Below are 21,655 nucleotides of genomic sequence, written 5' to 3' on the forward strand. Positions count from 1 at the left end.
AAGAAGAGGAGGGGTAGTCTTGCTGTCTCAGGGGTGGCGGGGAAGGAAGAAAATCTGCATGTAAGTGGCCCTATGCAGTTGAAGGCTGTGTTGTTCAAAGTCACCAATTTAGCTTCACTTACCACCCCTCAGATCAGAATTACCCAGATTTCCCTGTCTTCAAAGAGACGCAAGGAAATTATGCCAAATGGTGAATATATAGGGTGGAAGTTAAATGAGAGAAGGTTGTATGTGTCATTGATCTCAGCTATGGCATTTGCTGCTGATACAGAACATGCTGTGTATATGTCTATAAATACATACACGTGAACACATTGCATGTATATAGAAATTGTTCACACTTTTAGTGGTGCTTACTGGGTATTGGTAAAGGATTGAGTAGGCACACTGTGATGAAACTTCACAAAGCAGATGGAAAAGATGCATTAATAGCCACAGGGGGCAGGGTAAGGGAGCAATTCAGGAAAATGGAGAGGCTTAGCTAAAATTTGTCAGTCAGTAATTCTGGCATTTGAGACTTGTTTTCATACTATGTATATGTAATAGACAAACCATTTTGTAGTAACAGTGTTAGAACAGCCAGGTGCCTGAAGGCAAGCGACACAATTCACTGAACTGCATACTACAGATGTAGTATCTGGATATCAAGTTTCCCCACTTAAAAAACGGGTGCGATCAAAAGAAAAGCAAGTAATGGGCAGGAGAGAGCAAGCGTGAAAGGTGGCAAACTATTGACAACAATTACAAGGCCGAGACTAAGGCCAATTTAGGGAACAGGCTGTTAGACTCGGAACAGGGGCGAGTTCAGAGGGAGGGGGCAGAATGTTGGCAGCACTCCTGTGACCTGAGACCCTCCTGCAGGGTAAAACCCTGGCACTTTGCCACCTCCGAGGCTGAACCAAGATGGCGCGCAGCCTCAAAGCGGCGCTCTCGTCACGTGCCGGGACCGGAGGCGCTTGGGGGCGGGAGGCGTGGCCTCGGGCGCGGCAGCCCGGCCCCGCCCAGGGGGCGGAGCCTGGGGGGGGTTGTCCACGGAGGAAGGGGGCGGGGCTTCGCGGCCGGGCGCTTGGGCGGCGGAGGTTGCAGCTACCTCGGCGCCGGCTCGGTTCTAGGACGTGTCGGTCTGCACCGGTCGGGGGCGGCTCCCTGCTGCCTCCGAGCCTAGCTGCCTGGCCTTCGGCATTTGCAGGCAGGTGAGCGCCCAGAGCTTGGACTGGGGTAGGATGCGTCTTTTCCCCACCTCCAACTCCCCTCGACAGTTTGGGGAGGGGTCTCGTCTATCGTGCCTCAGGAAACAGCCCTTTTTGACTCCCCATGTGCTGTCTCCGGCAGGCGTCGGTACGGCTCCCCCCCGCCGCCCCTCGCCAGCCTTTGCGGTGCCCTGTGCCCTTGGGGGTGAAGATGGGGGCGATGCCCGATCTGCGGGGAGGGTGTGGGGTGCGCCCTCTGCTCCATCGGCTTCGGGGGAGGGGGCCGAGTTGGCGAGTCTCCCGGTGGGAACGGAGCAGACTGCGCCCCCATTTCCCCTCCAGGAGAGTCAGAAAAAGCGCCTCTCGGCTCCAAGGCTAACCCCACTCCTTTGGGGACGCGCTTCTGAGGAGCTGAGGTCTTCGCTCTTCGCGGGGGTCTTAATCCTTCCCGCGTTCCTCATAGCACCCCTGTTCCTGTTGCTAGCTCTCCATTCCTCGAACTGCCAGCCTCAGTCTGTGCCAGAGATGCCCCCATCTCCGCAGTGCCAGGGCGGTGGGGTGGAAGGAGCGGCCAACCCGAGGCCTGGTGGGGGTGGCGACAGGGGTGGGCGCAACAGGAAAAGAGGGCTGGAATAGAGGTGCCTGAACTGGAGGGTGGGAGTGGGGTGCTGACTTACGTCCACGCAGTAGGGATGTTTTCTAGCACAGATTTTGAGGTTTTGATGGTGGGTGGGAAGAGAGAGGTCGGGTTGGAGGACTTGGAGACATGGTGTAGGTGGTTTTTTTTTGAGAAGGAAGAGGGATCCAGGACAAGGTGCCACTAGGCGCTGATGTCACCTTTGAGGAGAGGTGTGCTGGTAGTTTCCATCAGAGGAGCGGAAGAGTTGAGGCCGTTCTGTGTGGGGAGCAAGTGGTTAAGGAGCCTTTGCTTAGCAGGGAGATCCCCTCCTGGTGTGCGCTTAAGGGTCCTCTCCAGGAGCCAGGTTCCGGGGATTTCCCATAGTCCTTTCCAGAGTTGTTGGATCTGGTACCTAGTACTTTGTTCAACATCCAGCAAACATTTATTGGACACCTACTATCTGCCGGATACTATGCTCGGTGCTAGGTCTTCTGAAGGCAATTTACAGCCACGGAGCAGCTGAAAGGTACACATAGTAGGCACACATAGTAGGTATTCTGTTAACACCTCCCTCACCCCCCACCCCCATTCTGTTACATTACTGTTGGATTAGAAAAAGAAAGAACTGTGTCCACGTACTTTCAAGCAGCTGTCTGAACTAGACTGTAGCCTACACACCCCCTACCACTATTAACTGGCCAGGTAGTCCCAGGGAAGCTGCCTAAGCAAAAGGGCAGCTTGAATGATTTTCCTTGGTTATTTTCTCAGATTTTGTCCTGAGGTTTGAGGAGGCTTCCTGGGATAAATGGTATCTCCAAGTAAGGAGATAGTGAATGACAAAATGGTTATTGGGGGCCAAGAATGTCCTAGACACTCTGCGTTGTGGGAGACGCCATCTCTGGAAGATGGAAGAGTGTGGGGGAGGAGGGCGTGGAAGGGAATTCTTATCCAGTGGGGTTGGGGTTTGTGCTGCTGAGCATGTCATGATGTCAGAACTGTGCAGTGCATGAGGTCTGGCTGCTGGGCTGTAAAGGAGGGCTGGAGGGGCAGGGCATGGCAGGCAGCCAGGCTCCTGGGTCTCGTCTCTGAGTTGATTGCTGAAATCTTAAGAGTTGAAAAGAGTTGTCAGGGATGGCTTGTAGTTCCTCATGGAGCCTCCGAGGATGGCAGAGCTAGAGCTAGGCAAGAGAATGAGTAGTCAGGCTGTGGTGGTGATGAGGTGGGGATGAAGGCTCAGCAGGGCCAGGGAGCTGGGTGCTAAGGGGGTTTTAAGATACGGGCGGCTAGCCGAGGCCTTCGAATGCCAAGGACATTCTCCCCTGGGCTTTAGGCCCTACTGTGTTGGCTCCATAGGTGAGTTGCTGTAGAAACAAGGCATGGCAATTGAGTGGTATGGAGGAGTGTGTGTGCGTGTATGTGCACACGTGCATGTGTGTGCACATGCGTGAGTGTGTGTGCTTGTGCTTGTGTTGGAGAGGAGAAGTGGTGGGGAGCAGGGAGGATTGAGGGAGTGAAAACTGCCTCAAAGTCTGGGTCCCACATAGGGAATTGAGAGAAATGGAGGGGAGGGAGTGGGGTCAGAGGGAGGGACAAGTGTGTATTGCAGCCACATGAAGTCACCATCTGTCCCCCTCTGGCCTGCTAGCTCACTGACCTATAATTAGCTCTGGAGGGCATACGGTGCTGGCTCACAGGAGCGTGGCACTTCGGGTGGCCAGCAGAGTGGAGGATTCAGAGGGACCATGGTCCTCGATGTACTGTGGAAGGGGCTGCTTCTAGGGGACCCTCTGCATTTGCTGTACTGGGAGGGGCCTGAGGCAACTGAGAATGTCACAGGGACAGCGCTGGTGGGGGAAACAGCAGTGGGGGAAGGAGCTCTAAGTGAGGATGGCAGGAGACTCCAGGGCTGGGCTGAGCCTGAGGCCTCCCCGCTTGTTGCCTGGCTGCTGGCACAAGAAGCACGATTGCTGCCCAGCTCATTGCTCTGCTTTCAGAGAGGCTCGGGTGCTGCAACCTCAGGGCCTCCTTCAGGTATCTCCATCCCCCGAGGTGAAGTCAGCTCTAGCATGTAGTAGCCACCTGCCTTTCACTTGGTGATTGAGAGGCCTTGGCTGGGGCTGCTTCGTTTTGAGAGAGCTGGAGGAGAAGCTGCCACCAGTTAATTCAGTTGGTCAAACTCCAAGTGGTGTTCAGCACTGACCCCCTGACTGTGCCAGAGACTGAGTGTTTGGTCACGTGCTTCTCTGTACTGCTGTCCAGTGATTACATGTGTATCTGTGTTCTCTCAAGTAGCCTGTGGACTTTCTGTCTTACATGTCTTTTGCTTTCGTAACAGTATCGGATGCATGGAAATCACTCAGTAAGTGATTGTTGGATTGAATTGAAGAGGTCTGTCTTCTGATCCCGAGTTCCATGAAGCAGGGCCTCCTTGCCACTGGAGATATTTAACCTGGAGCAGCGAAACCTCTGGGGACCCAGGACACCGGTGTTACATCCCTGTGGGGGCATTAGATGCAGTGGGCAGTAGATGAAGTGAAAACTCCCCAGTCTCTCATAAAGCATGGCAAATGGATTTATAACCCTGAACAGTAATATGAATGTATAGTATGGTATATACGTATTTTATATCATGTAAATATATACTGTATATACTACTGTACAGTGATTTTACAAAGAGTACATATGCACAATATAATTTTGTAGTAAAGTGTCAGATGAAATAGCCGATTTGATTTTAGAGGCCTTTACTGCTTATTTCACCCAGCTGTTAGAGTTGAATGCTCATAAGTTAGAGATCTACTTGATGTGCCTTCATGGCCGCTGTCTTCAGGTAGATAACTGTCATTTCAAAGAGAGATGGGTTTTCCATTCAATGGAAGAAAAAGCTTCCTTAGAACGATGAAACCTTCCTCATTTGATAGTGAGCTCCTTGTTCCTGAAGGATAATCAGGTCAAGACTGGGCTGCCAGGGATGTTGTGAAAGAAACTCCCACACAGGGTGGGAGGTGGCCTTTGTGACCTCCGAGAGCCCTTCTGAGTCCAGCTGTGGGGTGAGGCTGGATGGGAGAGGGCCTCGGCAGCTGCTTCAGAAGATGGCTCTCCTTTGGCCTAGAGGAGCGCTGCTGGGACTGGAGGCCTGGGGAGTGGGGCCGGGCCTGGAGCTTTGCCTGAGCTGTTCTGTGAGGAGTGAGCATTTTGGGACATGCAGGGGGGCGACCCCAACAATCTCATGGACATGGAGGCCTGGGCTTGGGAGATGGTGCAGTGCATCCCCGATGGGTGAGGGTAGGTAGAAAGTTGGGGTGGCCCCAGTTCCATGACTTCAGCTCAAACTAGGCTAGTTGTGGAGCGCCCCAAATTTTTGGTCCTACTTTGGGGCAGAGCACCTGGAGCTAGTGGAGCTTTCATTCTTTCAGTATCACCCCCTCCCTCCTCTCTCGCTCATACCTTCTCACACAGGTTCAAGGCCACACATGGACTTACACTGTCTCATGACCACCAATACACTTTCATGATCACACACGCATGCTGGCACAAGCTCTCACAGCCCCCATGTGCTCCTGTGAGCATGTGTGATGTTATGAATCCCAGGTGCTTGTGCATGTATGAACATACACATTTACTGTCATGGCTGTGTACCCACACGTGTGTTCTCATGACCACAATTATATGCAGTCATGAGCCCTGATGTACTTATGACCACACACATCTACACACTGTCATGAGTCTATACACCTACTTGCTCTCATGCTTATGCTCTCAGGACACCATACTTATGACCATAACTTTACACACAGACATACACACAACATACACACGCTCTCTCTCTGCCCCTTTCCCCCTCTCTCTCCCTATTGCCCACGCTGGAGTGCAGTGGCATGATCATGGCTCACTGCAGCCTCAACCTCCTGTGTTCAAGTGATCCTCCCACCTCAGCCTCCCTATTAGCTGGGACTACAGGTGCATGCCACCATGCCCAGCTAGTTTTTGTATTTTTAGTAGAGATGGGGTTTTGCCATGTTGCCCAGGCTGGTTTCAAAGTCCTGAGCTTAAGCAATCTCCCTGCCTTGGCCTTCCAAAGTGCTACTGAGCCCAGGGCTTATGCCCGAGGTATGAACTACTACTGTGCTGGCTTCTCTTCCTTTTTGCCACACATATATACCATGCATTCTCACGATGACACACACGTTCTGTTGCATGAAGACACATGACACCCCCCCATTCTCTTTTCATACTGCCCTCCACTTCTGTGACCACATACAAATGCACATTTTGTATGATGCCTACATTCCTCCCTGCAGTTCTGTACTCTGGACTTTTTACACCTGGTGCCTATTAGCACTCTGGACCATCCTCTTCTCTGCTCTGCGATGGCTCCCTAATCTGATGGGTTGTTCTACGAATGCAGTGACTTTGAGGATCGTGTTTAATATTTGTCCCACATGGATCCCTAGTTTTGAAATATTTTTATTCTCCAAATTTGCCATGCTTATTACTTTGTTTCTTCTTCTGCAAACATTATTTGAGGACATTTGTGTTGATTAATGGCTCTGATTAGCAGAAGATGCCTAGAGTTTTCTCTGGGAATGTACTTAATGATGTAAGTTTAGCAAAAGCTGTGTCTGTGTTCGGTGGTGCAGAGTCATATTTTGGCTTGGTAACTATATGATCTCTATTAGACATTTGGAGTGTGGAAAATAGTTGGTTGGCTCCTGGTGTTACTTGTGTAGCATTCCCAGGGTTGTCATTGTTGCACTGATGTACAGCCTTTCTGAGAACTTTTTTTTTTTTTTTTTTTAGCAGGGGCCTTCTGTAGACAATATTTAAACTAGGGATTTTCTAACCTCTTCATGGACTTGGAATCCTTTTATACGATTGAAACCTTAATCAGATGTCCCATAAAACGGACAGATTTGGAGTTGATGGGATTAAAGTAAGAAAAGGGAATTTAGAGCCTTTTGAATTTGTCACACCTCTTCACCCTCCTTTTGGCCCTGGACTGCCCCTAAAGGTACTTTGTCATAAAGCTTAGCTTGCAAACCCCAGTCTTAAGTTAAAGAGGTAGGTGTGATGTCTATAATTTTGGGTATTTCAGAAGAGGAACTATTTGCGGGTGGGAGCTCAGAGGCTTGTAATTCTGCCTTCCCCGCTGGTTTTTTTTTTTGTTGTTGTTTTTGAAATAGGGTCTTACTCTGTCACCCAGGCTGGAGTAAGCAGTGTGATCTTGGCTTACTGCAGCCTCCATCTCCTAGGCTTAAGTGATCCTCCCACTTTAGCCTCCTGAGTAGCTGGGACTACAGATGCATGCCGCTGTGCCCAGCTAATTTTTTTTTTTTTTTGTAGAGAGGCTGTTTCACCACATTGCCTAGGCTGGTCTTGAACTCCTGGGCTCAAGCAATCTCCCAATTCATCCTCCCAAAGTGCTGGGATTAGAGGCATGAGCCACCATGCCCGGCCTTCCCCATTAGTTTTGACATTAGTCCTCCTAGGGTGGCAATGACAAGGTTGACCATATGGCCAGGTGAAACCTGTGTTCTGGTGTGATTGTTAACAGTGGTTTACTGTCTAAACCATGACCCTGTAAACCAAGAGAGTCCTGGTCTGGACAGTAAGTTCTGTGCTCACTCAAGTGATAGGCCATGTCTTGGGAAGAAGTGGCCCATGTCTAACTCCTGGGGAGCAGCTGGAGAGCTGGGCTTCACAGACTCAGGCCCAGGGGAGCCTGTCTGAACAGATGCTTCCTTCCATGTCCCCTGAATGAGCCTGGCATTAGGAGGCTGAGTGTATTCAGAAGCTGGTGCTAACCTGTGCTTGGGCGGCATTTTATACTTCTCAGAACTGTTTCATGTCTGTTACCTCTTTGAGCCTCATGACAACCTGTGAGAGCGCTAGAGTGTATTGTATGTTACAGTGTTCCTTTTCCAGACTTGGGAACCTGAAGCACAGAGGGGTAAAGTCTCACTGCTAGGCGTGTCGGGGGCCTAGAGAACTGGATGCTTTTGAAGGGATCTGTGGCTAGCAGTGGAAACTCTTAAGTAGGGCTCTTCCGAGAGTTTTTTTGCTGGGAATGGCTTCCTGTAGCCAGAATAGATGTTTAATTTTCTTATTGTAGTTCATTGGGCCCAGACTTGAGGCGCTTTGGGAGCCTAGGGTGCTGAGAGTTCATTAACACTTACGGAGTGTTGCTGGGTGCTGATCTCAGCACTTTGTGTAGGCTGACTGTAGACATCCTGTGTCCCAGCTGTCTGACGTGGGTACTGTTATCATCCCCATTCACAGAGGATATGGGGAATGGAAGCGCAGAGAGATTCAGGATCTTCCCAGGGTCACCTGCATGGTCCGTGGGCATGACAGCCTTCGGAATCATCAGCTGCTCTGGAGTCTGCCTTTCAAGACAGGAGCAGCCCCCATCTTGCTCTCAAGAAGGTTTAATTTTCAGACCGAGTGTGGTGGCTCACGCCTGTAATACTAGCACTTTGGGAGGCCGAGGTGGGCGGAGAGCTGAGGTTAGGAGTTCAAGACCAGCCTGGCCAAAATGGTGAAATGCCATCTCTACTAAAAATACAAAAACAAACAAACAAACAAAAAACAAATTAGCCAGATGTGGTGGCAGGCGCCTGTAATCCCAGCTACTCAGGAAGCTGAGGCGGGAGAATCACTTGAACCTAGAAGGTGGCCATGTCAGTCCTGTTTTGGAGTTCCCCTTCTTTGAAGTCAGTCAGGGATGGACTGCCCTGGAATGACCGTCAGCACAGTTCTGTTCAGTTCCATGTGTGTTAGGGCCCTGTGTTAGGGTACTCAGAGATGGGTCTACAGATGAGATGATGTGAAGTAAGAGAAGTCCCACGAACAGAGGTATAACTAGAGGGCAGCGCTGGCTCAGCGGAAGGCAGATCTCACACATTGGAGGGATCAGAAGAGACTCCATGGAGGAAGTGGTGTTTGAGATGAGCTTAGCAGGGTGATCTAAGCTCCCTAGACCAATATGGAAAGGCAGATGAGAGGCAGACCAGTGAGGAGCTGGACGAACAGGAGCTATAGGTGGGCCCTGGGAACAGGCCTCAGTGAGCAGGGCTAGGGAAGGGCTAGGGAGCAGCAGGAGAGGAGGTGGGGCTGGATTTCTGGAGGAGAGGATGAATGAGGGCCAGGCTTCTGGGGGTGCAGAGCTGGACAGGGAAGAAGGAGAAACTTCTGGGCAGCCTGAGGCATGGGCAGCTGAGCTGCAAGCCCACGGCGGGGAGAGTGTCTGAGAGTCCCAAGGATGAGGGCTCCCAAGAGTGTCTGTTTCTGCAGTGCCTATGGGAGTGGGGGGCCGTGGGGGGGAACTCAGGGAAGCTGCCTACAACTTGCTGTGGAACCAGCTAGGGGCTGGGAGCAGAGATTTGGGTGCATGGAGGACGGGGCCTTCCAGGGGCGCCTTTCAGTCACCCATGGCCTCATGACCATCTTGGCTGCTCTGCAGAGGCCTTCCCCCAGGCTGGAGGAGGAGAGGGACAGGGAAGGCTGAGGGGAGCTGTCCTCCGGCTGCCATCACCCTGATGAGGGTGGGGAAGGTTTGTTGGAGGAGACATGAAGTCTGAAGGGGTTGTCTTTACCCTCTCTCTTCTTCCTCCTTCTTCAACCCTTCTTTGGCATGAGACAGACGAATTGAATCCTGGTTCTTCATTTCACTAGCTGCATAGATTTGGTTACATGACATTGCATCTCAGTTCTCAGTTCTGTGAAATGGGAAGAAAAATTACATCTTCCTTGCAAATAATTATGAGGATTAAAATAATTCATACCATTTGGAAGCACAGTGCTGGGCACATGGTGAATGTGAGTGACTCATAGCAGCTCTGGCGACCATTATTTTTCTGGAAGACCCCCGCCCTCCGCATTTCCTCAGATCCTCCCCCGACCTCCAGTCGGACGGGTGTCTGACCCTCCCCTTTTCCCTCGTAGCTGCCACCTGGAGGCTCCATTTTTGCCAAGCTGAATAGCCCCTCAGACGCTCCTAGCAGCCTTGCCCCGGGCTGTGGTCTCCGCAGGGGCTGGCAGCCTTACCCTTGTCCAGCTCTCTTCATGGCCGGGCCTGCCATCTGGTAGGCAGGAGGGAGCCAGGCCTGTGTGTGGGGCCAGCCAGAGCAACAGACCCAAGTGCCCATCCCTCCTATGTGTTAGGAAAAGGTGGGGGTGACTTTTGGGATGCCAAAGAGGCCCCCAGGTTGCCTCTTCTGTGTTTCTGAAGGCCCAAGGCCTACTTTTTGTCCAATCCCCCAACCCCTACACGCACACTCACACCCACTCACTCTTGAGCCCTCTTCTGCTGTTTCACAGCCTGCCCACACTCCTCCCCGGCAAAGCCCCTTGCAAATGCTTGCTTTGGGGACTGGCAGCTTTCGCCTCTGAATCAGGACCTGTGAGTGTTACTTAGAAATTGTGCGGGAGTTGAGGAGGCTTCTGTTAGGCCGAGATGATAATTGCGCTATTTAAAGATGGCCCTGGAGCCAGAAGGAGCCGGAAGGAGCCAGATGCCCCACGTGGCTGTCCTGGGGCCCCCTTCTGCTCACTGTGCCTGTGCAGCGGACAGGACAGGGGCAGGAGGTCCTGGACAGTTATCTCAGGGGCATCTGCCTGGCAGTCCTCTCTGGGCTATCTCCAGACCAGCTCTACGTGATGCCATTTGGCCAGGGGAGGTGGAGTTGCTCCCTGGCACCTGGTTTAGAGAGAGGCCAGGAAAGGGCTAGTGAGAAGAGAAGCAACCAAAGCCAGCTTCTCAGTTGCTAAAATGACCAGGAGGATTTGGGGAGGCCAGGTTGGACCAGATAGCCAGTGCCTCACAGTGGGCAGCCTGAGGTTCTGTTCTGCCTTCCTGAGAACTTCTGCAGCCCCTTTCCTGTAAGAAGCTTTAAAAACTCCACCCACAGGCGGCCAGCACTAAGGTAATTCACACTTCCATGCAATCACAGGGTGCTTTCTACTCTTCATTTACTGCCCAGCCATGAGCTCATCCCTCTAAGGTAGGCAAAACCAGGGTTGTGGGTTTTGTCTTATAGCCAAAGCCTCAGTAGGTGGTAACAAGCCTGAGGTCACCCAGCTGGTCTGTGGCAGGACTGTACCCTAGTCTCCTGAGTCCCTGCTCTGGGCTTTTTCCTATATGCCACGCTGCAGGCTGCCTGGGGATCTGCTGGGCTGGGGTCATTCCTGGGGTACCTAAACTCCTTCCTGGCACACTACAGTCTTCTCCAAAGTTAGTCTTTGCCACAAGGGGCCACTTCCCCAGCCTAGTCTTCTCTTTTGGCCTCTCATGGCATCTTGGTGGGTGTGGAGGGGTGGGGGAAGATGGGGGGGGCGGTGTGCCTGGACGTGGATGAACTTGGGGAGGTAGGCTGGGGCCATATGGCCTTTCAGTCTCAGGGCTGGAGCATTCAGGGTGGAAGGGCTTGGGCATGGTGGATGGGAGAATTGGGGGAACGGCTGTTATCAGCCTCAGGGAGACAGCAGCTCTGGACAGACTGGGGCAGCAGCCCCTCCTCTCCACTCACAGCTGCTCTGAGGGGCAGGGAGGTGTGAGTAGGCTGCCCTGGGAGCAGCAGTACTGGGGAAAGGAGGGGGCAGACCAAGCTTCTACTTTTTACTTCTGTAGCCTTCTAGGACCCTGCCCTCCACAGTGGCCATCTGGTTTGGGAAGGATCCCCTTGACCAGAGTTTGTGTCCAGTTTCTATGCATGGGAGTGTGTATGTGGCCATGTGTGTATCTGTCCTAGGTCTCCGTGTTTCTGTCTCAGTGCATGTGTGTGTGCACGCCCACATGCCTGCTTGCACTTCTGAGCCCCCCTGGGAAGGGCTGTGAGTGTGAGCTCTGAATTTTCAAGCTGGTGCACTAACTTTCCTTGGATCTAGACCCCGTGTTGCTCCCCAGTCTCCCTCTTCCTTTCCCCTATTTCTGCCTAGAGCATTAGTACTCTGGGGAGGGGGTCCAGGTAGGAGAGGCCAGCCGTTCCCCTGCTGGGTTCAGTCCTGCCACAGGCCTGTGCAGTGTCTGACCTCTCACCTCACACTGGATCCTGATGCTTCCTGTCCACCCTGACCCTCGTAGTCTGCCTGTTATTCTCACCCTGAGGGTGGACAGAAGGCTTTCCTAGCGTCTCCCGTAAGATAAAAGAGAAGGAAAGGAGGGAAAACGTCATTTTTGGGCCACCTCCAGTGTGCCCATTGCTGTGCTGGGGGCTTCACACCCCTTCTCTCCTTCTACTGGGGCCTCTGAAGACAGTCCTCCCTGAAAAACGACTCAGGTGGTAGCTTTCTAATGTGGACAGGGAGGTTGGAATCTGATTGTAGGCAGAGAAATCCCCAGCTGCACGCGGCCTTTCTCGTTACTTCCGCGTTACTTCATCGCTGGCTTCCGTTGCTCTGACCATTGGGCCCCCTGTGCCAGGCTCAGCGTATCAGCAGAGCCAGGCTGTGCACATGCTAACTGACCTCGCTGGTGGGTTCTGCAGTGTCAGCAATGGGTAATGATGCCGAGGGAGCAGATTCTCAGCCATGATAGGGGCCACACTGTAGCCCCACCCTAGGAGAGTGGCACCCCGCACCTCTACATCACCCCTGGGTTCCTTTCCATCATTCAGTTCCTGCCAGAGGTAGGAGGCTGTGAACTCAGAATCCAAGCCTGCTGTCTGCCAGGCCTGTGTGCTGTCCTCCTTGGCAGGTTTTGGAAGTGGGGAATGACTTGAGCCAGAGCCTCCTCTCTGAATTATGGGCAATGCAGCAGGTCAGGGCTCTCTGCCTGCCCCAGTACCCAGTCTGTGCCTCTGCAAACCCTTAGCCATGTTGTGCCAGTGTCCAGGGCAGGAACTACTCTGCCCCTGTTTCCTATGACCCCAAGAGGTCCAGCCTTTAGGACTCACAGCCACTCCCACTAAGAGTCCTTTCTACCCATCTGCATTTGCTTGGTTGACTTAAGTGATGGGGAAAAGGTTGGGGGTGGCACAGAGACCCTATTTCCTCCCCTCTCACCCCCAGGTCTCAGGAGGACTCTGGTCATCCTGCCGGCTGCTCCCCTGCCACTGACTGAATCATTTCTATATTTGGCCAGTGAACCACGTGGGTAGGGGAACCACTGCTACTGCGGCTGCACTTCTGACAGCTGTGGAGAGCAGGGGGAGGCAGAGGCTGGGTAGTAGGCATGTGCATTCCTTGGGAGAACTAAGGAGGTGCCATCAGAGTGAGTAAGCCTGGAGAAGGGGCATGCGCCAGCACCTCCCTCTCCTCCACTTTCTAGTTCAGGTCCTGTCTCCTCTGCTCCACCCCCTCCCCGATGCCCTTCTCCACCCAGTTGGTACTCACAGCAGTCTCTTTTCCCACAGACACACTGCCCTCCAGAAACGATGGGTGTCGCTAGATCCAGCTGGGACTCTGCCAGCCTCAGGCGCTCAGTCTAAGAGAAGGGCCATCTTCCAGCCCTGCTCTCCCTGCCTGTCATGGCCACATTCGGCTGCTGTCTGCATGTCTGGGGACACAGGGCACCCAGCCCCAGCCCTGAGAAGTTAAGCCAGGCCTTCTGGCTCAGTTCCACAGGGGCACTCCAGACCCCAGGCCCCTTTCAGAGCAAAAGCAACTGATGCTATGGGAGAAGCCCCTGCCCACCTGTCCACTCACCTGGCACTGCCCACTCTGAGACCCATGCACTGGGTTCCCCTGGAGGTGCCAACCCTGTGAGTCCCTCCCTGTCCCCTGACGCTGAGAAGGCCCTGCCCTCCCCCACCATGTGTGAGGTGATGCCCACAATCAATGAGGGGGACCCCCTGGGGCCCCCTCTTGGCGCCGATGCTGACGCCAACTTCGAGCAGCTGATGGTGAACATGCTGGACGAGCGGGAGAAGTTGCTGGAATCTCTTCGGGAGAGTCAGGAGACCTTGGCGGCCACGCAGAGCCGGCTCCAGGATGCCCTACATGAGCGGGACCAGCTCCAGCGCCACCTTAACTCTGCCCTCCCCCAGGTAAGGCCCTAAGGCCTGCGTCTCCCTTAACCCCTTTCCCTCCCCTAGCCCTGCTAGATCCACTGGGCCCTCAGCTCATCTGCGTCTATTTGCATATCAACAATTGGAATTAACCAAGCATTTACTTTCCTTCCTCTCTCTACTTGAATTCTTTCCCTGTCACTTCCAAGCTCCTCAGTCTGGAATTGGTTTCCCCTGGAGAAATGGATGGAATTTGATGTGGATAGAAAAACACAACCATAGGTGCCAGCTGCAGTGAGCCCAAGCGGCCAGTAGGTGGCACCCTAGACTGGAAAGAAACCTCCTCCCTGCCTACTTCTCTCCAGTGCCTTGTTCTTGGAGGTGGTGGGTGGGGAATCACAGACAGTAGAGACGGGAGAAGCCTTAGAGATCATCTCATCCATCTCCATTACTGCATAGATGAAAAAAGCAAGAGATATCACATGGAAGATGATGGGCAGAGCTGAGTAGCGGCCGGATGTCTTGACATCCTGTCTCACACTCCTCAACAGCACAGCCACTAGCTGTCCTGTAGTCCCGTGTACTGTGTCCTTTCTGTGGACCAGGCACTTTGTAAGGATTCTCCCACTAAATTCTTATAACCCTGAAGTTGGTGCTATTACCACCATCGTCCTATTGTACAAATCACGGAACTAAAGCTTGGGGAGATGAGTAAGTTGTTCGTGGCCATCCAGGTAGTGTGTGGTGGAGGTGGGAACTGAGCCTGGGGCTAAGTGCCTGGAGAGGCCAAGTTTCTCACCACCGCACCTATGTCTCCCTCACTGCATTGGCCTGGGAGCTCCCTTCTGATGCCTGCTTATCACCCACTTGGTAGATATTCTAGGCATGGCACATGCTCTGGGGATGCAGGAGGGAGTGGGAGCCTAGATGGTTTGGTTCTTGGGCTGTTTAGCTTCTGCTTGTCAAAGAAACTGTGAATTCTGCCTAATAACCAGGCCCAGAAAGGGCTGGGGGTTGTGTGTCTGTGAGACAGTGCTCACACTGACTGTGGGAGCATCCGGCCCTCTCCGCCCCTCGTATGAGCAGAGAGATGGGTATTGGAAGCTGGCTCTGGACACGTGGCATAGCCTACCCTGACCCAGTGGGGGTGCTGCTGGGGTTGGGGAAGCAGCCCTGAGGAGCCGAAGAGCTCAAGCCTCAGTGCCAGGCCCTTGCTGGTGTGTGGGGAAGAGTACCAGGGCTGGGCCTGGGTGGCTGAGTTTCTTACGCAAAAGTGATGCTTAGTGGACAAGAATATGGAGCCCTGGTGAAGCAGCCAGGTGGGCAGGTGGGGCCCTCCTCTTTCACTGTGCACGAGGCTCTGAACTTGCCCTAGAGTGAATGAACTAGTTCCTGCCCCCAAGGAGCTCATAGACTAGGAAGGAGACATACAACCCATGTGACCGGAGAGAATGCAGAGGAAGATAAGAGAGGCCCAAAAGGGTTATTAAGCACAGTATCAGTGATAAAAATAGCTGCCTTTGATGGGCTTGGGCTAAGTGCTTTCTATACATTGGCTCATTTGACTCTCATACCAGCACCTGGAGGGAGGACTGTTACCTCTGTCTTACAGATCAGAGAATGCGGCTCAGAGAGGTTAGGTAACTTGTTCAAGGTCATACAGCTAACAGGGGCAGAGCTGAGATTTGATCCCAGGCCTACTCGACTTCCCACACTGAAGCGTCATGAGGGCAGGGGTTGTGTCTTTCTTGTCACTATATCCCCAGTGACCCGCACAGGACCTGGTATGTGATAGGTGCTCACAAATATTTGTGGTTGAATGATGGGCTCCCAAGTTGGTGTTCTTGACCACTCCTCCAAATGGCTTTCTGGAGAGGGAGAGAGCCTCCCCATGGGGAGTCTGGACAGCTCCCAGCAAGGCTTTATCCTTTGAGATGGGCTTTGAAGGATGATTACAATTTCAACAGGTGATGACAGAGGTTTTCTAGGGGGAGGGAGTCCACTGAGCCAAGATGTGATATTAGGAAGGCACACCGGTGTTTAGAAACAGCAGGTGAGGCTGGGCGTGGTGGCTCACACCTGGAATTAGCATTTTGGGAGGCCGAGGCGGACACATCATGATGTCAGGAGATCCGAGACCATCCTGGCTAACACAGTGAAACCTCGTCTCTACTAAGAAGAAAAAAAAAAAAAAAAAAAAAAAAAAATTAGCCGGGCCTAGTGGCAGGTGCCTGTAGTCCCAGCTACTCAGGAGGCTGAGGCAGGAGAATGGCATGAACCTGGGAGGTGGAGCTTGCAGTGAGCCGAGATCGTGCCACTGCACTCCAGTCTGGGTGACAGAGCAAGACTCTGTCTCAAAAAAAAAAAAAAAAAAAATGGAGAAACAGCAGGTGATCCAGGTTGACTGGGTCTTAGGGAATATGGAAATGACATGAGAGAGAAGTTTGAAAACCAGGATAAGAAGTTTGTATTTGTAGGCTGGGTGCACTTTGTAATCCCAGCACTTTGGGAGGCTGAGGTAGATTGCTTGAGGTCAGGAGTTCAAGACCAGCCTGGACAATGTGACAAAACCTCATCTCTACAAAAAAACCAAAAATTAGCTGGGCATGGTGGCAAATGCCTGTGGTCCCAGCTACTCGTGAGGCTGAGGTGGGAGGATCACCTGAGCCCAGGCTGCAGTGAGTTGAAATTGAGCCACTGCACTCCAGCCTGGGTGACAGAGGAAACCCTGTCTCCTGTGTTTGTAGACAGCATTGTGCTTTGGGAGATTTGTAGATAGCAGTGTGTCAGATAGGTTAGAGGTGGGAGGGAGGGTACAGATATCCTGTGGTGAGGGAGATAAGACAGCTGCTGAGCTTGAGGCCAGGAGGGGGGTAGCACCAGCCTTTTGGTGGTGGTGTCATGGTGTAGGGCTAGGTGGCAGGCTGTCAAGCCCTGTCTCTGGGTACAAGCATGTGTACTTGAGTGCGTGTGCCTGTGAAAGTGTGACTGTGTTTGTGCATAAGCTGAGGGATGAGGCAGCATCAGGCCTGGGCTTCTGGAGTGTGAGATGCTTGACCTTGACCACCTTTGGCCATGGCCCTGATAGAAAGGCAGTAATCGAGTAATAATGTCAGAGGCTCATGGTTTCTCATGCTCTGGCATCTCTTGTCCCTTGTCCCCTCTCACAACCCTTCTAGCCCCCTTTGCCCTGTCTGGAGTGATGAGAGGGGATTGGGAGTTCTTCCTTTGGTCACCAATGCTTGGTGTGTGAGGGAGGCTTCAGGTTAGGACAGGGGTGAGGCCTGTTGCATTGCTCTTTGACCTCGGACATCCACAGAGTTTGGGCCACTCATTTGAAAACCTCCCTGCAAGGAGGTGATGTTTAGCTAAACAGGATATGATGAGCCTGGAATGTGGGAGCAGTCTGTCACCCCAGTATGCTTGTCCTGATGTGGGAGGGTAGGCTGACAGTGTGGAAATGGATCCCTCTAGAAATGATACTTGGTACATAGATATTTGGTAAAGCCAGGGCAAGTGCCTTGGCATTGGGAGCTGGGACACAGCCCTTGCTTGGTTGAGCAGGGCTCCTAGAAAGCCTGACTGGGCAGGTCTGCATGCTCTCTTGCTCCTATGTAGGTAGGTCCTTTGATCTGCTTATTTCAACAACTACTTGCAGTTTGCAAAGCCCTGGGATAGGGCTGGAAGAGCTCCCTGGGTCACTCATGCAGACATTATCTTCAAAACCTCTTTCTCTTCCCCCTTATTTATTTATTTGAGATGGAGGCTCACCCTGTTGCCCAGGCTGGAGTGCAGTGGTGCTCACTGCAACCTCCGCTTCCCGGGTTCAAGTGATTCTCCTGCCTCAGCCTCTGGAGTAGCTGGGATTACAGATGTGCGCTACCACGCCTGGCCAATTTTTGTATTTTTAGTCGAGACAGGGTTTCACCATGTTGGCCAGGCTGGTCTCGAACTCCTGACCTCAGGTGATCTGCCTGGCTCAGCCTCCCAAAGTGTTGGGATTACAAGTGTGAGCCACTGTGCCGGGCCTTCTCTTTCCTCTTTCATATCCATCAGTTTCTGTTTGGACTTTACTCCACCAAACCAGAAGCGAAACTCCCCTCCATCAGTTTCTAAAAGAAAATGTCATTGAATTCCTGGAGAAATGGAAATGCCAAGTGGGAGGGAGGATGTGATCTGGTCATATTGGTAGCTGGATGGGGAAGGGTCTGCAGAGCAGACTCAGTGACTTTCTCACTCTTGTGTACAACTCTGTTCCCTTGGATTCTAACACATGGAATGCATGGAGGACCCAGTGATGTGGACCCCTCTGGAGGAAGCACATGCTAGCTACAGGTTTACTGACCTGCAGTGTGGATGGATTGGGATTTTGTGGGGGAGGTAGTGGAAGTAGGGGATGGGTGAGAGGATCCCATCGCTGACTTGCGCGTGCAAGGCACTGCTTTGGGGGTGAATCCCCAAGCACTGAGGGGCCTTGGGGGTTTTCAGGAATTTGCCACCTTAACCCGGGAGCTGAGCATGTGTCGGGAACAGCTTCTAGAGCGGGAGGAAGAGATATCAGAGTTGAAAGCAGAACGGAATAACACACGGGTAAGTGGGGATGACCTTGTTTGTGTGTGTGTGTGTGCGCGTGTGTGTGTGCATGTATGGGGGTGTGTTGTGAACACCTTGACCAAGAGAGCAGGCAAGAGTGGGGCCAGGCACAGTCCTAGCTCAAGCCCCATCCTTCCCTCCTCCTGTCTCCCATCCTGGGGTGAGAGTACCTCATTTAACCACCAGTACTGGGCTCTTCACCTGTAGTTGCTGATTCACAGAAAGCTCAGGGTGCTGGGGAGAGGCCGGGGCAGCCAGCTTGGGTAGTATCAGCTGGGGCAGCAGCTCTGTGCCCATTTGGAAGTATTTCAGTGTTTTCACAGTGGGATGGCTGTACTCATGTCTGTTTGAGGACCACGTGGACCCTGCTTGTAGCCCCTGGGGCACATGCTTACAGCCCTCCCTTTCACCCTCCCTTGCTCCCTGCCAGCTGCTTCTGGAACATCTGGAGTGCCTGGTGTCCCGCCATGAACGGTCACTGCGGATGACTGTGGTGAAGCGCCAGGCCCAGTCACCTTCGGGAGTCTCCAGTGAGGTGGAGGTGCTGAAGGCCCTCAAGTCACTGTTTGAGCACCACAAGGCCCTGGATGAGAAGGTGCCCACCTGCCTGCCAGCCCCCACATCCAGCTAGGCTGCCCTGGAGCCTCCCATGTATCCCTTCTCTGAGATTTCTGTGGCTGGTATTTAGGGAATACTGGCTCCCTCCAAACATTGTCTTAACTTCAAGGTCCTCCTTTTAGGCTCCCTCCTGCAAATGTGCTTCTTAGTAGGCCCTTCACTGCCCTTGTGCTCGGTGATGGTAGACCAAGCCCAGGCTCTTCCAGCCTGACTCAAGTGGGGTCCCCCTTTCTTCCTCCATCTCCCCTTACCTCGAGCAGGTGCGAGAGCGGCTCCGGGCAGCGCTGGAGCGAGTCACCACCTTGGAGGAGCAGCTGGCAGGTGCCCACCAGCAGGTAAGCTGCCTGCTCACTCTCTGCAGCTCCTGGAAGTCCAGGCTGGATCACCCCTGTGCCCTATTCCGTTTCTCATCGGATTTCTCCCTGCCATGGCTGGAAGCTGCTAGGCAAGGCTAGGCTCAGCACCTCTTTATAGGAGACACTTTTTAACTAAATCAGGGGCTTTGGAAGGGTCTGGAATGTATGGGAGGTTCTCTTCTCTTTGACTCATTGCCCTGGGACCTGTGCCCTACAGGTGTCTGCCCTGCAGCAGGGGGCAGGGGTGCTGGATGGAGCGGCAGAAGAGGAGGGGACTGTGGAGCTGGGGCCAAAACGCCTGTGGAAGGTAGGTCATGGGGAACTGTGTGGCCGGGATCATGTGTTCCCCAAGGTGGGAGGTTGGAGGCCCCGCCCTGCCTTAGTTCAGTAGACCAACTGCTTGAATTAAATTTGGGGCTTTCTCCAATATTTCCCCTTCTCCTTTCTTCTTCTCCCTACCCCGTTTGCAATGAAATCTGTAGATTTTTATTTTAGTGCCCAACACATGCTGGGCACATTGTACACTTGAATCTACTTGAGTTGTTAGTAGATTTGTGTGACTTGTGTTAGTATTTTTGTGTGACATTTGACTTGTGTGGCAGCATCAGGCAAGATTCCTTCTCTCTCTGAGCCTTTGTTTCCCCAGTCATGCCCCTTTCTGGGTTACAAGAGGCTGGCATAACAGATAAAACTAGAAACTTGTTTTTCAAGAGAGACACAGGATAGCAATGTGTTTGGTCATTGTCAGGAGTGACCTCCTGGGGCCCAGAGGGAGGCAGTTGTAGCCAGAGGAGTGCTGTGATGTTGGGGACAGAGCTGTGACCTGCTCTGGGTGTGCTGTTCCTCCTCCCATCCCCTGGGATAGGGGAGTGGGGTGGGTGGGATGCTCCTGTGACTCACAGAGCTCTCTGTCCCTATCCCTGGAGGAGGATGCGGGCCGGGTGGAGGAGCTGCAGGAGCTCCTGGAGAAGCAGAACTTTGAGTTGAGCCAGGCCCGGGAGCGACTGGTCACCCTGACAGCGACCGTGACTGAACTCGAGGAGGACCTGGGCACGGCCCGCCGGGACCTCATCAAGTCGGAGGAGCTGAGCAGCAAGCATCAGCGGGACCTCCGGGAGGTGTGTGAGGGCGAAAGCCTGCTCCATGACCTCATTGTGGAGGGTGTGGAGGGAGAGCCAGGCAAGGGCTCTGGGGCATGAGACTGAACACCTGCCTACTTGGCCTTGCTCCATTGTGGGGGGCAGTCATGGAAAGGGTGGGCCAAGGCCAGAAACTGACAGGGGAGTGTAGCTCATGCCCCTTAATGGGTTCCAGTCAGCCAGGTATGGGTGGGGAGGCATAGACAGGGGCAGGGAAAGGCTGGTGACCGTCCCTCTCTTCTCGTCTTCTCCCAGGCTCTGGCCCAGAAGGAGGACATGGAAGAGCGGATTACTACACTGGAGAAGCGCTACCTGGCTGCTCAGCGTGAGGCAACATCCATCCATGACCTCAATGACAAGCTGGAGAATGAGTTGGCCAACAAGGAGTCCCTGCACCGCCAGGTACCTCCTCGGGGTGTGGTGGGCATAGGCATTGTACTTAGCCCTGGAGGTGTCCTCGTGAACCTACTGGTGGTAGCTGAGGAGCCCCTGGGGTCCTGCAGGTCACCCTTTGAAAGGGGAAGTCAGGCATCTCGGGCAGCCAACAACCAAGATTGTCCCTTGCTGCTTCTGACCTGTCATCTGCTCTCTGCTGAGGCTGGGGTGGGGGTGGGGGCTTCAGAGCTCCCTTTTGAATCACTTCACCGCCCCCACATTGCTAGTGTGAGGAGAAGGCCCGACACCTGCAGGAGCTGCTGGAGGTGGCAGAGCAGAAGCTGCAGCAGACGATGCGCAAGGCAGAGACGCTGCCAGAGGTGGAGGCTGAGCTGGCCCAGAGAATTGCAGCCCTCACCAAGGCAAGTGGGCCAGGGGCCTGGGATCTGCCTCTGTCCTCCATGTTCTGAGCTCTCAGGGAGCCAGGCAGGGAAGGGAGTGCGCAGGAGGCGCACTGGGCCAGGAGCCAGAAAACTGCTTCCCGCCGTGTGATTCCAGGGAGCACACTGCCTTGTGCTTGTCAGTTGGAAGAGTAATCCCTGTCCTCATCACCCTGCAGGGATGTGACAATCTCATAAGAAGGGGTATAAAAGTACTTGAAGGAGAAGAAACTATGTTGATGCAAAGTGTTCTTTTTTTTTAAAACCTCTACACGGTTGTGGTGAATACTTTCTTTCACTTGGAGCTGGAGTAGAAAGATTAGGAATTTCATCTCTGGAAGGATGAAACCCTAGAAGAGATATGGTATATATATCCCTGA

General features: G+C 53.2%; 1 protein-coding gene across 50 annotated transcripts in view; it reads left to right on the forward strand.

Moving 5' to 3' along the window:
* The first annotated feature begins 1,088 nt into the window (after positions 1 to 1,088).
* The window catches only part of PPFIA4 (PTPRF interacting protein alpha 4), a 52,703-nt gene continuing 32,136 nt past the window's right edge, over positions 1,089 to 21,655 (forward strand). For 21 of the 50 annotated variants that reach the window (XM_078003074.1, XM_078003090.1, XM_078003076.1 and 18 more), the window contains exons 1-9: positions 1,089 to 1,193; positions 13,161 to 13,793; positions 18,243 to 18,344; positions 18,778 to 18,942; positions 19,226 to 19,300; positions 19,539 to 19,628; positions 20,248 to 20,439; positions 20,716 to 20,862; positions 21,123 to 21,257. In XM_078003074.1, the coding sequence (XP_077859200.1) occupies positions 13,560 to 13,793; positions 18,243 to 18,344; positions 18,778 to 18,942; positions 19,226 to 19,300; positions 19,539 to 19,628; positions 20,248 to 20,439; positions 20,716 to 20,862; positions 21,123 to 21,257 (1,140 nt within the window). In that variant the 5' untranslated portion in view covers positions 1,089 to 1,193; positions 13,161 to 13,559. Of the gene's footprint in view, positions 1,194 to 10,379; positions 10,812 to 12,816; positions 13,019 to 13,160; positions 13,794 to 18,242; positions 18,345 to 18,777; positions 18,943 to 19,225; positions 19,301 to 19,538; positions 19,629 to 20,247; positions 20,440 to 20,715; positions 20,863 to 21,122; positions 21,258 to 21,655 lie in introns of those variants that run through there. The other 29 variants (XM_078003214.1, XM_078003225.1, XM_078003218.1 and 26 more) reach the window with 8 other exon arrangements.

The sequence above is a fragment of the Macaca mulatta genome, chromosome 1 (genome assembly GCF_049350105.2).
Source record: "Macaca mulatta isolate MMU2019108-1 chromosome 1, T2T-MMU8v2.0, whole genome shotgun sequence".
NCBI lineage: Eukaryota > Metazoa > Chordata > Mammalia > Primates > Cercopithecidae > Macaca > Macaca mulatta.